At 40.7% G+C, this 16,985-nt stretch overlaps 1 protein-coding gene across 4 annotated transcripts in view; it reads right to left on the bottom strand.

Moving 5' to 3' along the window:
• The window catches only part of malrd1 (MAM and LDL receptor class A domain containing 1), a 414,264-nt gene that overhangs the window by 87,342 nt on the left and 309,937 nt on the right, over nt 1–16,985 (bottom strand). For all 4 annotated transcript variants that reach the window (XM_048551253.2, XM_059638768.1, XM_059638771.1 and 1 more), the window contains 3 exons: nt 16,802–16,930; nt 10,938–11,102; nt 2,728–2,885 (listed from right to left, as the gene is read on the bottom strand). In XM_048551253.2, the coding sequence (XP_048407210.2) occupies nt 2,728–2,885; nt 10,938–11,102; nt 16,802–16,930 (452 nt within the window). The remainder of the gene's footprint in view (nt 1–2,727; nt 2,886–10,937; nt 11,103–16,801; nt 16,931–16,985) is intronic.

Genomic DNA, 16,985 nt, shown 5'->3' with positions numbered 1-16,985 from the left:
GTTGTGAATTTGAACATTTACTCGTTTTGCTTTTGCATCAGGCCAACTTTATGAATGGGAACAAAACACAAAAAATAATCGAATTGCTTTGTTGTTTTGCTTATTTCAGGGCAAGTCCAAAATTTAAAATAGATATTGTCGGCCTCACATTACAAACACTCATTTCAGGGTGAGTTTCACTCGACAGTAACAGAGATAAGCGAACTCAGGAACAGGTGGCACGGTGGCTCAGTGGTTAACACTGCAGCCACACAGCACTAGGGACCCAGGTTCGAATCCAGCCTCGGGCGACTGTCTGTGTGGAGTTTGCATGTTCTCCGCATGTCTGTGTGGGTTTCCACTGGGTGCTCCAGTTTCCTCCCACAGTCCAGAGATATGCAGGCTAGGTGGATCAGCCGTGGTAAATTGCCCGTAGTGTTCAGGGATGTGGGGTTATAGGGGGATGGGTCTGAGTGGGATGCTTCAAGGGGCGGTGTGGATGTGTTGCCCTGAAGGGCCTGTTTCCCCACTGTAGGGAATCTAATCAGTGCACTCAATTTGTAGAAACTGAATATGTTGGCTTTGAAAATCAATATAAAATGGGAATAGATTACATTATCAAGAAAGAGAAGTGACCTATAAATTATAACAAATAAATTCTAAACTAAAGAATACTTCTAAATGTTTTTAAATAAAATTATGAATTTGAGGCAGAGGAAAATCTTTCCAAAGCCCTTCCATGCAGCCAGCACATATTAACAATTGAAGTTGGTGCCTGGCTCGTTTTGCTATAAGTTAGTGGCAGGCAGGGACTTAGAAATCTGCCCAAAGTCCTATCTCAAGCATTATTTTAACACTTTGGGGCACAATTTGTTATTGTCTATAGCGAAAAGCAGCACAATCACTAAATGTAAAGCTGTTCTTCCATTGATGATGACAAAATTTAAATGTTGTAACCTCAAAATTTGTTCACAACCATGAATGGGTAAGCAAAAGACTAGGTATACTGTAAATGAGCTTGTTCACCAGATGCAGAGACCGATGTAAAATTGGTTTTGGAGCTCATTACAATGGGTCAAGCAAGTTACAAGCTTTACTTCTGCCCCCTAATGGTAGTGTGCCTGTTTTAATGGAGAGGTGGGAAGTCAAGCATATCTGACATATTTCAAAGACAGCCCACATCTCTGCAAAGGGGGGGATTATAGACGAGAGAAAATAATTGCAGATGGAAATGTCTTCAAAATGTATTTGTCAAGTTGTTATGTTCTCTTTTGGCAGATCTAAGGTGAAACTCTAAGCTGAGTAGAGGTGGAGAACGCTCCTATTTCTCCTTGGAGCAGAAAGCAAGTAATCCAAGCAGCTGCTCTGTCAGCCCTGACAGCTCAGGAGATCGGTTGAAGATTCTATTAAAAAGTTATTAATGAGAAACGTTCACTTTGCTTCTCTCTCCACAGATGCTGATTGACCTGTTGAGTAGTTGAGTTTTTGTTTATTTCAGATTTCTAGCATTGTTGGCGTTTTGTTTAGTATTACTTTTGAATTAATTGCCGCATTTATTTCAGGAATTGTTACCTTGAAGTAGTTTTGTTCTTCTCTCCAATGGTATTTCCATTCGTCTCTTTGATCTTGTCTCTTTGATCATTGCTTACAAATTTTCTTTTCATGTCTGATCAGGTGTTTGCCAAATCAGGTTTTCACGGTCACATCTCCTTTCTTGTCACTGTCTCCATGTGTAATTCAAACTGAAATTCCACACCCGGGTGGAATTTGATCTCCTCCTCATGGTGAGTTTTGTAACATGATGGTATTTAATCAGACAGGAGGGTGGCAGGTGATGACCCCAATATCCTCCTGTTTATGCTCTGCCTGACTGTGGTGGGAAGGCTCGCACTTGCCTGGGTTCCCCAGCAATTCCGGGCCTCAAGAGGGTGTAGTACCAGCAACGGCCATCACCTGACCAGTGGCACTGCTGACCAATGAAGAGCGCTGCCGCTGATTGGCTGGCAGCTCTCGGCTGGGTTGGGAGTGGGGTCAGGGGATTGTGGGTCTTTTATCCTCCTCGGGGTCCTTGATACTAGGAAAGCCCACTGCTGCCCAGCTTAATATCTGCCTGGCATTTAATTTAATCTGAAAAGAAGTGACGCTGACTCTCCAGCTGACAGGAGCCAACCCTGTGTGGATTCACCATCCATATTTCCAGACTTTCAGCATTCTTTGTTCTTATATATACTGAGGTTCATGTGCAATCTTAACCTCTTTCTTCAGCAGCATTGCTGACGCTACTTCAATTGCACTTTTCACAAGACTATAAGAACATAAGACACAGGGGTAAGAGCTACTCACAAGTCAAGTCTGCTCCACTATTCAATATGATTATGCTGATTGTGGGGTTCAAATCCATAGTCCTGCTGTCAAGACCTATCCCTCGGTTCCCTGATCTGCTCACTAATTATTTACTGGAGGTAAAGCATTAGGAGCCTTGTCCTGTGGATTCTCAGTTATTGGGAGCTGGCTAGCATAGCCTCAGATAAAGGCGATTACATATAACAGAAACAGGAGGGTTGCAGTTAACAGTGGGTGAAAACTTATTTGCTTATCAAGAATAACTGGTAATCAGATCACTGTGTTGAAACAACAAATATGAATTCACCAGGCCATTCTACCAACTGGCATTTTAGGACTTTAATACTTCTCGGATTTACATTTAGTATTAGTCAACAACTGTACTTCTTTAAATGCTTCTCCTACCTTTAGGGTTCCCATTTCTTTTGAACCATAAATATAGTACCAGAAACGCAAGCGACAGACTCCAACAGTTGCTGGGAATGGGTGGGTGGTGGCTATTTTTGCAATGTCACCTTCATGCTGAGCTGCTGAATTAATGTACAGAAACATTCCTCCAGCCCCTTCAAAAGAAGCAAACAGCATTATGTATTGAATTTCTTAGCAAAGTAGATCTGGCAAGTCACAGAAAGCACAAATTTATATTGTTATGTTTACTCACATGCAAATAATACATAACTTGCCTTCATGTTCACATGAACAGTAAAAAGATATCACGCATACTGCCCCCATAAAAACATTAATCTATACCTGGCATTGTGAGCTTGGGAAATCACTGAAAAGAATAATTATCTACTTCACCAGGAAAGGCAGGATTTGACATATGAATTCCCACATTAATGAGAATAGTACAGATTAATGGATTTTCCCTGTCTTGTGGAACATAAAGCAGGCATGTTTAGAATATTGAAGTAAAGTAAGTCACTTTGTTTTCTGTGCAGAATTTTGGAGTAATTTCATGTACACTTTTAAACAAAATTCTTTTGTGCTTAAATTGTTTTGTCTGATATTTTGTTTCCTCCTAGTTACTCTGTTCCAAATATAACTCAGGGCATCTGTTGGCTGTCACCTTTCTCTTTAACTTGTGCCCGTAGCAGATCTGTAGCTTTTTGTGTCTCCAAAACTACACTTGAAGCTGGATGATTATGGTATTTTGACTATAACAGTATCTCAGAGCTGTTCCTCCTTTTCTGGTCTTAAATGGAAATGCTGTAAAACTGTAGGGTTATTTCAGTTTACATTGAATGGTTAGAGGATCTTGCTAAAAGACAACTATTTAATGGAATTACAAACAGAAACTGCAGGAGAAACTCAACAGGTCTAGCAACATCGGTGGAGAGAAAACAGAGTTAACCTTTTCAGTCCAGTGACCCTTCTTCTAGGCAGATAGCATCTGGGAAGAAATGGTTTTTATCTTGATGACAGGGTGTGGTGGAAGAGGGTGGCTGGAGAGGAAATGGATGAAAAGGAGTGTAATAGTAAGCCAGAGAAGAATAAAAGCTAGGTAGATGATAAATGGAACCAAGAGAGGTGAAAATGAGGGTTGATTGTTTTGAAAACAACCCATGCCGTGACAGAACCTGGGGTATGGGGGCGGGCGAAGGACGTGGAAGGCGGTGTTCAGGCCCTAAAGTTACTGAAATTGATATTGAGTCCAGAGGGCTGCAGGGTCCCCAAGTGGAAAATGAGATGCTGCTCATCCAGATAAAATCCGAAAGGACTGCAGATGCTGTAAATCCAGAATAAAAACGCATGTTGCTGGAAATGCTCAGCAGGTCTGGCAGCATCTGTGAAGAAAAAATTCGGAGTTAATGTTTCGGGTCCGGTGACCTTTCCTCAGAGCTGAGCTAGTCTTGTGGTTGGGGTAGAGCACTGCCACTAATTTTCCATCCTGTGCTAGTTTAGAGGCTTGTTAGTAGTCTGTGATAAACCATACAAATCTCAGCAGAAATAGTAGGAACTGTTGATGCTAGTAGGAACAGCATCTCATATTTCGCTTGGGAACCCTGCAGCCCAATGGTATCAATGTGGACTTCACAAGATTCAAAATCTCCCCTTCCCTGGCCGCATCCCAAAACCAGCCCAGCTCATCCCCACCTCCCTAACCTGTCCTCCCACCTCAAGCCGCACCCCCATCTCCTACTTACTAGCCTTATCCCGCCTCCTTGATCTGTCTGTTCTCCCTGGACCGACATATCTCCTCCCTACCTCTCCACCTGCTCTCACCTTCACTGGCTCCAGCCCCGCCTCTTTGGCCTGTCTGTCTCCTCTCCACCTATCTTCTCCTTCATCCATCTTCTATCCGCCTCCCCCTCTCTCCCTATTTATTTCAGAATCCCCATCCCCTCCCACATTTCCGAAGAAGGGTCTAGGCCCGAAACGTCAGCATTCCTGCTCCTCCGATGCTGCTTGGCCTGCTGTGTTCATCCAGCTGTACACCTTGTTATTTCAAATCTCAGCGGAAGATGCTTTCATCTCAGATGTTAGGATGTAGTTTGTTACATCTCGGTTACTGTGTATTTGATAATTAACTTTTAGGGATATTAACCATTTTACCTTTTTGCTATGGCATGTATGTTAGGAATATTGCATCATATTCCAATGAACTCAGACTACCCTGAACTACCTGATGCTGCTCCTAATAGCTGTGTTCAATATCAGAGTTAGCAAATCTTTATCTTACCTCACAGATAAACATTTTCAAAACTATTACTTCATACGATAGTCTTGATGAATGCTTATTGTTCCACATAAGCCTCCTTCCATCCTACTTCATCTGAGTCCATCACCACATCCTGTTCCTTTCTCCTTCATGTACCTATCTGGCTTGCCCTTAAAGACATCCCTGCCAATAGTTCAATGACTGTCTGTCATGCCAAAATTTACACTTCAACCACACTCTGGTAAGGAAGTGAAGTTAGCTTTCCATAACAACAAGCAGTTTCTCATTAACTAGTTTACTTCTTCATAGTCAGTCACGTTATCTCTGAGGCATCCCATCTGACTCATTAAACTAAATGCTTGATTGTCACCTCCAATGAGATTTTGATGGCTGAGCACTGGTTGCTGGCTGCAAAGTTAGCCAACCCTGCCATTTTGCATTGCATGAAAATTGTGACCTAGCGCAGCTCTAAGAAAGAAAATCTGACACCTACCTAGAAACATGAATAAAACAAAGACAGTCTGCATTTATCCATAAAATTATATAAAATGGCCAGCTTTAATTAGCATCAAAATGCTCTAAATCCTGTCACATTAGAAAGAATGCGTTGCTGTACCATTTTTAAAGCAGTTTCACCTTACACTCTATCCTCTATTTCTTTAAAACATCTACGAATAGCTGAAAATTCCTTTACAAGTCTTCAATTCTTTTTCTGGTTTTATCATTGAATGCGAGAAGTACCAAGGCTTCTGATTGTTCTCTTTGCACTGCAATATCTTATGCATTGTTAAAATGAAATAAGACAAAGCAAACTTAACATACAACAAAAGTGAATGCAAAAGTGCCTCGCCCACTTTGTTTTAAAGCCCACTCCCAGCTTTTGACTTTCAGTGACCCCATGTGGTTTAATGTTGCTCATCATTGTCTTACTAGGGACTACCTTGCAATAGCTGTACTTCACCAAGTCAATCCATGCTTCTGTCAATAGTTATATTGTAAAGACTCTGTGATACAGCAGCTATGTCAACTTGCTGCAGGCAATTGCAGAGCAACAGCAGTGCAGGTAACGCAAACTGTCTTTAGCAGGCCAAAAGTCTGATCTGTTTACATTTTGATTTCATGAATACACAAGGCAAAAAAACACAAATGACAGTGTATGAGTAAAAGGTGAGAGTTCAAAAATTGGTCATTGAGCAAGGGTCAAGCCGGATATTCTTGGTCTTGTGACATTATGAGACAGTGCTTAGACATCTTGCAACTTCAAACAATGATGGCAGACTTGAAAACATCATAGCTGTTTTCAGGGTCATGTCCAACAGGGACTCTATCCCATTCATGAGGCTATTAGATTGAAGATGGGTGGTTGCATGCATAATATAAATAGTGTATGCACTTTGGGGAAACCTGTATTATGGAAAGAAATGCAGTGCTGCCTTGTCTAAGGGGAAAATAATGCAATTAAGACATAATTATATCATGCCATTTTGGTTTGGGTGGTGACATTCTCTTACTTAAGCCATGCTAAATACCATGGCACACAATCTAGGCTGAGACACCAACTCACCTTGGTACTGAGAAAAGCCTGTGTGGTTGAAGCTGTCATCTTTCAAGACAAGATTATGCTTGTCTGCGCAGGGCGAAACTAAATATTCAATGATCCTACCGTGTTATTTATCACCAGTCCTCTTAGACATCTTAGCAGAAGTAATGATCAAAGAAGCATTACCAGACATAGAATCTATTGTTAAGATTTGGGAGTGAACAATAACATCCATTCAATTTATAGATGACACAACACTTGCAGCAAATATAGAGGAAGGATTACCGAAACCAGTAAACAATTTGAGTATTGCTGAAAAAAAGATACATTGTGTGATATCTCCTCATCTTGCGCTCATCAGCCAGATCCCAACAATACAAATACAAAGGGAAGCCATCATTTATGCTGCACAAAGGAGAGACTAATTTGCTAAAGACATTTGAAATGTGGGTTTTGGGGATTACAGAAAAGTCACAATGAATGCAAAAAGTAACAAATGGTGAAATGCCATGGAGAGTGAACAAAGAATAAAATATACTGAAGGTGACTAGGAATTTAAGAGGAAACGATCAGTAACATTGGAAAATGGAGTGAGAATTTCAAGAAAAAAGGTGGAAGATGAGAGAAGAGAATATTATTGCTGGATGGATTGAAAATCAAAAAAGGTTATTGGAAAATGAAAATATTGATAAAATACAAGATCACAGCCAAAGAACTGTTTTTGAGCAAAGTACACATTGATAATGGTCCGATGAAAAAGAGCAAGAAATTTTCCTGAGCAAATTTCATCCTTTGGATAACATCAGGTGAAGCAGATAATTTGCTGCTTATGGGACCTTCCTCTGAACCAGTTAGTTGCCATCATTGCTGACATAACAACAGTGGTTGCACTTTAAAATAAGCTGGTTGATAGAAAACAATTTGGGACATTCTGATGTCATAAAAAATGCAACTTGTTCCTATTGTCAATTGTTTTATACAGCAATCCTCCTTGCAATCCTTTAAGACATATCCCATTCTGAAAGTTTCCATATTCATAAATATTTAAGAGTCTTGACAGCACCTAATGGTAAGGTTTTGTTTAGTTTTTATTCAGAGATGGCATAACTTAATGACTGCTTCCCTGGGCAAAGCTCAAACAGAGAAGGTAAATATTGTTCTGCGTTGAGAATATTACACCTTCATCTGTAAACACTGCTGATTAGGTGTGGACTGGTGGATGATTTGATTGATTCTTAATTGCAATTCACTCTCATCTTTGTGCAGATCCTCTTTTTTTTCTGGAATGGGAGTTGGGCTTGTAGTTAACTGAATATCTAGATTTTAATTATAGTTGCAACACCTTAAATTGTAGCTACTAAACATATGATGAAATCTCTTTGTGATCCGAATGATCAAATGGAACATGAGAAACATACTGTGGGTGCAGATTCAATGGGCCGAAGAGCCCTTTCTGCGCTTTTGGTCTTGAAAGCAGAGATTCTGCTGATGTAGGAGACAGTCACAGAGCAGAAAAAAGACAAATTTCTACTCACATAAAGAAGTTAATAAGGTAGAACAACCTGCAATAAAAGAAATGCCAAAGGTATTCCTGGGGAAATAGGTGACTCAGACCTAGCTTTTTGGCAAGAAAGTATTGATATCAGTGGACTTCTCAATAATTTATTCTTAAATACCTGTATGATTGTTGCTATCTTCCCATGCCACTTTTGGAGTACTGTGTACAGTTCTGATCGCCCTGCTATAGGAAGGATATTATTAAATTGGAAAAGGTGCAGAAAAGATCTACAAGGATGTTACCGGGACTGGTGAGTTTGATGAAAATGAGAGGCTGGATTGTCTGGGGCTTTATTCCTTGGAGCATAGGAGGTTGAAGGTGACCTTATAGACGTTTATAAAATCATGAGGGGCATAGAAAAGGTGAATAGCAAAGATCTTTTCCCTAGAGTACGGGAGTTTAAAACTAGAGGGCATAATTTTAAGGTAAGAGGAGAAAGATTTAAAAGGGACCTGAGGGGCAACTTCTTCACATAGAGGGTGGTTCATAATCAAAATGCACTGCGAGAGGAAATGGTGGATGCAGATACAGTTACAACATTTAAAAAGCCATTTGCACAGGTGCATCATTCAGAAAGGTTTGGGGAGATTGGTCCAAATGCTGGAAAATGGGACCAGAGATAATGGGAACTGCAGATGCTGGAGAATACGAGATAACAAAGTGTGGAGCTGGATGAACACAGCAGGCCGAGCAGCATCTTGTGCTCCTAAGATGCTGCTTGGCCTGCTGTGTTCATTCAGCTCCACACTTTGTTATGCAGGTAAATGGGACTAGTTTAGTTTGGGAAACCTAGTTGATATGAATGAGCTGGACACAAGTGTCTGTTCCTGTGCTGTATGCCTTCTATGACTCTGCTGTTGCCCGCTTTATCTTTCCCACTCACTCTCAGCCACCCCAAACCCTACCATTGTTCATGCTGCATGCCCTTTGTGCTATTGATTTCCTTGATCAGGATATCTCTCCACCTGCAACAAAAGTAACAGCTGTGCCACCCACTTTCATCTCCCTTATCACCTTCCTCTCTTTCTTATTCGAGAAGCATCCCGGGAGATTCAGACGAAGTGTGTGTGAGGAGCCTGGATGTGAGCTGGCACAGTGTTCTTGCTGCAGCCAGAATGATAGTTGTTGGTGCAGCCTGAGCTGCAGCACTGCAGAATCAACCCCTTAAGTGGATTGGAGATGTACTGTGAGGATTCTAAATGTCTGGCACACATCGGATACCAAAGGTCTGTGATGGGTGGATGCTTGCTTTTGGAACCCATGGAGAATAGCCTGAAATTTCAGTGCCTAGTTTCCAATATGAAGGTTGCTTGGAGTAAGCGGCCAGCTGATTGGCCAGGCACATGCACTTGCATCCCTGCAAATTTTCCCCAACATTGAACTTGTTTACAAGAAGTTTGACAAGCAATAATCACTGTCAATGGGTAATTCAGTGCTGCCTAGTGAGAATCTCGCCATACTGTTAATGAAAAACATGGAATATGACATGAGTGCCTCCTGATGTCGAGACTAGTCACATGTTTCCCCATTCTGCCACATATCCCATCATAGCTTACATCACTCAGAGGCTGAGAAGATTCTGCCCTATCTCTCTTCATATGAAATGTCAAACAAAAGCTGGAGAACTGCTTGCCAATGATTCAGGTACCATCAAATCATTGAATTGTCTATTCAAAATGTTAGTTGCTGCAGCTATTACAATCAAGGAACTTACACTAAGCCACACTTATTTAGAATGCAGCAATAGTAGAATAACCATTGCTAAGCAGCTCTGGGTATGGAAAGTAAACCCCAAACACATTGACTTAGTTTCATTTTAAGATGAACTTAAAATTATGCATGTTTTGAAAAAGATTATAGCTCACCTAAAGTTAGTGAATGGAAATAAATAACTAATTTTCTCAATGCTACAAAAACAACCCCAGCGTTTACATTGCATATCTAATGTCAGAAGATGTCCCTAACTGCTTCACAGCGGCATTATAAAACACAATGTGGCAACAAAGCATATAACATGTTATCAGGGTAGATGACCAAAGCTGGTCCTGGAGATAGGTTTTAAGTAACCGTATTGAGGAAAGAATGTGAGATAGGGACATGGAGATGTTAAGGAAGGAATTTTCAGAGTTGAGTGCTTGGACAGTTGAAGACACAGTCACCAATGGTGGAGCATTTAAAATCAGGTATACTCAAATAGGTGGAATTAAGGAAGTGTGGACAGCTTGGAGAATTGTAAGATCAGTGGAGATTACAAAGATGGGTGATATTGAGGCCAAGGAGGGATTTGAAAGCAAAAACAGAAATGTTAAAATCAAGGCAATGTTGGTAGGTCACCGAGCTGGGGTGATGGGAATAAGTCATTTGGTCCAGACATGAACCAAAAACTTTTGGTTGGACTCAAACTTACAGAGGAGAGTATGTGAGACCTCAGTCAGGAATAATTTTAATAGTCAATAATAACCGAAAGAACTGCGGATGCTGTGAATCAGGAAAAAAAAACAAAGTTGCTGGAAAACCTCAGCAGGTCTGGCAGCATCTGTGAAGGAAGAAAATAGAGTTAATGTTTCAGGTCCGGTTCTGAGGAAGTGTCACCGGACCCAAAAGGTTAACTCTGTTTTTTCCTTCACAGATACTGCCAGATCTGCTGAGCTTTCCCAGCAACTTTGTTTCTGAATAGTCAAGTGTAGAGACTACAAAGGCATCAGCAAGGGTCTTAGAAGCAAAGGAACTGAGGTAATGGCAGGGATAGTTGCTTTCATGGAGTCAGAAATAGGTGCAAAAAGATAGAGCGTGGATTACAACAGCAGTTTGCTTTGACATACTGCTGCATGATTGATTAAAGCATATGTACTTACCTGGTGTGTGATCACTTACTGGACCAGTCCCTGCAGTACCGCTTTTGCTAGCTATTGTCCAGTCAAAATCATCATCATTCCTCTGCGTTAAGCTACAGTTAGTCAGCAAAGAACTTGATGTTGAACCATCAAAACTGCAGCTTCCTGGAATATTAACAAACTGGGCTGAAAGAGCAAAAACAAAGACATGTTTTAATAAATTATGTTGAGGAATTGACACCAAACCATGTATTTGTGCACGAGAAGGTAACACCCTGGCAGCCAACTTACTGTCTAATGTTTTTATTATAAATTTCCTTGGGAAGTTCTTCCAATTGATGACCATGACCTCCACAGAGAATTGGCAGAAGGCCAGATGTAAGCACAAATCTATTTTCGGGTTTTAGCCAATGTTCCTCTAAAATTACAATGACTGACTGGGAGATTCCCAAACAGATTCTTGGCATCCATGATGTTCAACTGAAATCATGAAGCTGATAACTATCTCCCATAAAATAAAGCATTGAGGCTAGCCAGATCACCCACTTTGGGCAAGCATAGTTCAGGCAAAGAAAAGCAAAGCAAGAAGCTGCCAGACTCAAGCCACTCACACCACTTGTTAGAATAGATTGTAAATGGTCATTTTATAAAAAAAACCAAATAACATCAAAGCAATTTACCACACGATGGAATATGACAGAGTTTGGCAGCATTCAATTAACCAGTTCGGATAAGAAATATATAATGGCCTTGTCAGCAGTGCTCACTTCCCATAAATAAGTAAAAACAGATGGATTTTGAAGTTAAAAATATATACTGGTCAGAAAATATAAAACACAAAACATAATGATTACCATAAAAAATAAATTAGGTATTATTTAACTTTTTTTATAAAGAGCTTTCGTTACTTTATAGGTGCATGACCATCTGTCCAATTTTTCAACATGTATTGCCTCAGGTGAACCAAGACAAAACTCAGCACTTAATGGGTCAGATAGATGGTTTGAATGCAGGGAAGTCAAGGAAATACTAAGGATCTATGCCTGATGTGTGAATGACATACAGTCATAAAGGCATACAGTGCAGGTAAGGCTCTTTAGCCCATTGAGTCCGTGCCAAACTATCTACAAGAATCCCACTTTCCAGCACTTGGCCCATAGCCTTGAATGTTATGACAACATTTCAAGTGCTCATTCAAATACTTTGTAAAGTTTGTGAGCTTTTCTGCCTCCACTGTCCTGCCAGGCAGTGTCTCTGGGTGAAAATGTTTTTCCCCAAATACTCTGTAAACCTCTGGCCCTTTACCTTAAAATTTTGCCACCTTGTTATTGGCCCTTCAATGAAGGAGCATAGCTGCTTCCTGTCCACCCTGTTGACATCTCATTATCTTGTACACTTCAAGCAGGTTACCACTATACCACTATACCACTACTCTGCTCTAAAGAAAATAACCTGAGCTTACCTGTAGTGATTGTAATGAGGTCAGCTGGCTGGACCTCTTGGAATATGAGTTCCCTGATTGGGGCTGTTAATCTGGCCCAATCAGAGAGCCCTGGCTGACAGATAAAAAGAGAAGGGCCAGAGACAGTCTGAGTGCTGACTCTAATGAGGCTGTACCAGAGTCAAGAATTTTCCATGTGTAAATAAAGGGTGACTTGATTTCGGGAGACTGGCCACTGTGGGGTTGTTTCAGTGATGATGAGACCAAATCATGCTCCTGAAGAAACCTGCTGGCAACAATTGTCTTGGAGTTGCAGTAAACATTTCTTGCATCATGCCATTATTTGGGAAGCTTGACTTGTTCAACCCTGCTGTTGAAGACTGGTAATAAAATGTGAGGCTGGATGAACACAGCAGGCCAAGCAGCATCTCAGGAGCACAAAAGCTGACGTTTCGGGCCTAGACCCTTCATCAGAGTTGAAGACTGGGCCCAGTATGTGGAAAGAATGAACTATCTTTTCTGAGCAAACGACATCGAGGCAGATGAAAGCAATGAGTAATTCTCCTGATACCCTGTGGACGTGCAGATTTTTCTGTTATTAGGAGCCTACCTTTCCCTTAGGCGCCAGATACTAAAACCTTTCAAAACCTGATGAATTTAGTTCAGCAATATTATGACCCCAAGCCTCCTTCAATGCTGAGATGTTACCAATTTTACTTGGCAATTCAACAGCCAGGGAACTCCGTGTCAGGATTTTTGAATAGGTTAAGATGACTGGCAGGGACATGTGATTTTGATTTAATCCCTTAAAAAAATGCTTACCAGGCTTAGATGCAGACATAGGCATGTTGGTGGGACAGTGCCCAGAATGCCAACAAGGAAAAATTATCAGCAGCTCCCCCACATCCTTGGGAATGGCTGCGCAAACATGGGACTAGGTTACACATTGACTGTGCAGGTCCTTTCATGTGCTCAATATTCTTTGTCATTGTAAATGGCCACTCAAAGTGGTTGGATGTGGATAGAGTCCATTCGTCGAACATGAGGACAGCAATAAAGAAACTATGCCTATCTTTTTTGATGCATAGACTCCTGTAAGTGTTGGTCACAGATAACTGGCCATCATTTACAAGAAGAGAATTTGAGTATTTTCTAAAGTCAGATGAAATTTGGCATATAAGCTCCATACCGTCCATCATCTAATGATCTAGCTGAAAGATGAGTCCAGAATTAGAAGGCAGACTTGAAGAAACAGCTTATAGCCTCTCTAGATAACAAGCTGTCCTGGTTCCTATTTGATTATTGGATCACCGCACAAGCAACTACAGGGATAGCACTGGCAGAGTTGCTAATGGGGAGAAAACTCCTCACCAGGTTAAATCTGATCTTCCCAATGCCAATGCAGGGCCCAAGGCTCTGCTAAGTAAGAGAGACAGTTTACTTCAGGGGATGCAGTTTGGTGTAAGAACCATAGGAATGGTCCTGCATGGATAAGAGGCATGGTTGATTTGAGATCAGGACAAATGACGAATAATGTTCAGGTAGGTGTGAAAGTCCTGAACAAGTATGTGGACCATATGAAGGCTGCAAACTCACAAATGGTGTGGGAGCGAACTGTGCCTTGCTCCTCGGAACAGTTGGAGAGACTGCCAGAACCTATGGGTTCACCATCTCCATCAAGCATTGGCGAGATTTCTGAATCCAAGATGGACATGATGGATGTGGCTGCATCAGAGCCATTGCTGGTGGTAGAAGAGAGTAAATTTCTACCGAGGCTCTCCTGGTGCAAGAGGTGAGCAGCCATGCATTACATACCACCTGCATCAGACGCTGAGTTGGCAGAAGATTATCGAGTTCTAAAACAACCTAAGACACACTCCAAGAAAAAGGACTAGCTTAGGGCCTCACACTCAGAGTGGGAGGGATGTAATATTTGCAACAAGGTCAGCCAGGCAGACCTCATAGAATATGAGTTTCCTGATATTCTGGTCAAGTTGGTGTAATGAGGAAACCACAGCTGACAGATAAAAAGAGGAGTGTCAGAGATATTGGTGTTGATTCTGACGAGGCAACGCCAGAGTCAAGGAGTTTCCACATGGTAAATGAAGGGTGACTTGGATACTGGCTTCTGTGGATTTATTTCATTACCCAGCCTCTCTTCTTAACTAAAACGCTGTAAACTGGGCAATGTTGTGCTGAATGTCTTCTGCACCTCTTCCAGTGCAATCACATCCTTCCTGTAGTGTTTTGACCACAAAGGCACACAGTACACCAGCTGTGACCTAAACAAAGACCTGTACAGCTCCAAACTTCCCTCCTTTTATAATCTATGCCAAGACTGACAAAGGCAAGTTTCCCTTGTGTCTTCTTAAGCAGCCTATTAATGTGTCCTGCCACCTTCAGGGAACTGTGGACAAGCATCCCAAAATCCCTCTGTTTGTCTAAATGTGTAGTTTCCTGCCATTCATGGAGTGCTGCCTTGTCTTATTACTTCTTCCAAAGTGCATCCCTGCATGACTTTCAGGTTTAAATTCCCATTACCACTGCTCTGTCCATCTGACCAGCCCATCTATATCTCCCTGGACACTAAGACCTTTTTCCTCACCATAAACTAACTGGCCAATCTTCAGGTCTTCCACAAACGTACTTATCATCCTCTCCACATTCTCATCTATATTGTTTATACATCATGAACAAGAAGGACCCAGCAATGATTTTGCTTATATGCTACTGGACACCAGTCTTTACTCAAAAAACCTTCTACTACCACCCTTTGACTCCTGCCACTAAGCCCATTTTGGATCCTTCTTGAGAAGTTGGATCACATTGACTTTTTGTTTTCTTTATCAGTTTCCCATGTGTATCCTTGTCAAAGGTTTTGGTAAAATCCATATAAGCTATTTCAATTGCACTATCCTCCTCTATACACTCAATCACCTTCTTGAAAAATTGTCAAATTTTTTAGGCATGGCGTCCATCTGACAAAGCTGTGCTGACTGTCCCTGATTAAATCTTGCCTCTCCAAGTGGAGTTAATTCTCTCCTTCAGAATTTTCTCCAATAGCGTCCTGATTACTAACATGAAATTCACTGGTGTGTAATTCCCTAGTTTATCTCTACTACCCTTCTTGAAACGTGAAACCACATCAGCTATCCTTCAGTCCTCTGGCACCTTCCCTGTGGCCAGAGACGAATTAAAAATTTGGGCCAAAGCCCCTGTAATTTCCTTCCTCATGCCCTGCGTCAGCCTGAGTGCAACTCATCTGGACCTGGGGATTTGTCCACTTTTGAGCCTGCCAAAGCCTCAATAACTCTTCACTTCCTATATCAAATTACTCAAGAACTTCACAGTCCCTGTCATCAAATTCTGTACTTACATGCTCCCTCCAAGTGAGGACAGAAGTGAAGTATTCATTTAACATCTTACTAAATTTCTCTGGCTCCATACACAGATCATCCCCTTGCTGCCTGAATGTCCCAATTCTTTTCTTAATGAAAGAATATTTTGGGATTCTCCCTAATTTTACCCACCATTGTTTTCTCATGCCTCCATATTTGCTTTCGTAAAGAGCAGGGGACTTTCTATACTTGGAAACTTGAGTTAAGACAAAACAAAATCAAAGCTAAAAGGCAAAGTCCATTCTAAAGCCTCAACTATTCCAAACAGTGGTCATAAACAGGTACCAGTCACCAGTAAGAGAGAATCTCCTTAACTTGTCACCGCAACCTTCCTTCCCTTGATTTTGTAGTCCTGATATGAGTTGTTTTCATAAATGTATCCAAGTATTCAAATAGACTGTTCCTCACTCAGGTATGAGAAGATAAATCATTGCAACAGTCAAATATTGTACCCCTTTGCATCAAGGCTATAACTCGGTAGAGGAATATATTAAATTACATCACATATCTGATAAAATCAAAAAAGAACATATTTCTAATAGAATCAGGCAAAATTCTTTATAATATTTTAAGTGCATGAGAAGTCATCTCAACAAAAGGTAGAAGCTGCTATCAATAATATCTGCATATGTAATTGATTCCAATATATGAAAATTGAAATTGACTTTATAGATTTTTCACATTAGTCTCTTATACACATGTTCAAATGTTGAATCAATAGAGCATATAATGTTGAAAAGTTTTTTGAAAATCAAAATTGAAAATATATATCCACTAATGAAAATGTCACATGTAAGAATGATAATTTTTTGTTTAGATTTCCTTTGCTCATAACATTGCTAGTTTACTTAAGAGAGTTGTGATATTATGGCTCAGGATTTATATGATAGAAGTACAGGAAAACTTACTGAAGCACAAACCGGAAGCAAATCATTCATCTGTATCCAATAATAATTTATATCTGTGTATCATGTTTTTTTGCTTGACTGTTCGGTTATGTTGAAAATTAACTTGAATAAGTGAATTGTTAAAGTAAACCCACTTACAGCAGTCAAATTCATCTGATCCATCTTCACAATCTGGTTTGTAGTCGCAGACCAGTTCAGACTCAACACACTTGGCATTTTGACAGCTGTATTCGGATGCAGCCAGACAGAAGCCTGATAAACTCCAATCTGAAATAATGCAAATAAACAGAATTAAATTAACAGTTATTATATTTGCTAATAA

The sequence above is a fragment of the Stegostoma tigrinum genome, chromosome 2 (genome assembly GCF_030684315.1).
Source record: "Stegostoma tigrinum isolate sSteTig4 chromosome 2, sSteTig4.hap1, whole genome shotgun sequence".
In the NCBI taxonomy this organism is placed as follows: Eukaryota; Metazoa; Chordata; class Chondrichthyes; order Orectolobiformes; family Stegostomatidae; genus Stegostoma; species Stegostoma tigrinum.
The sequence above is the reverse complement of the archived record's forward strand: the minus strand, read 5'-3'. Positions and strand labels throughout refer to the sequence as shown.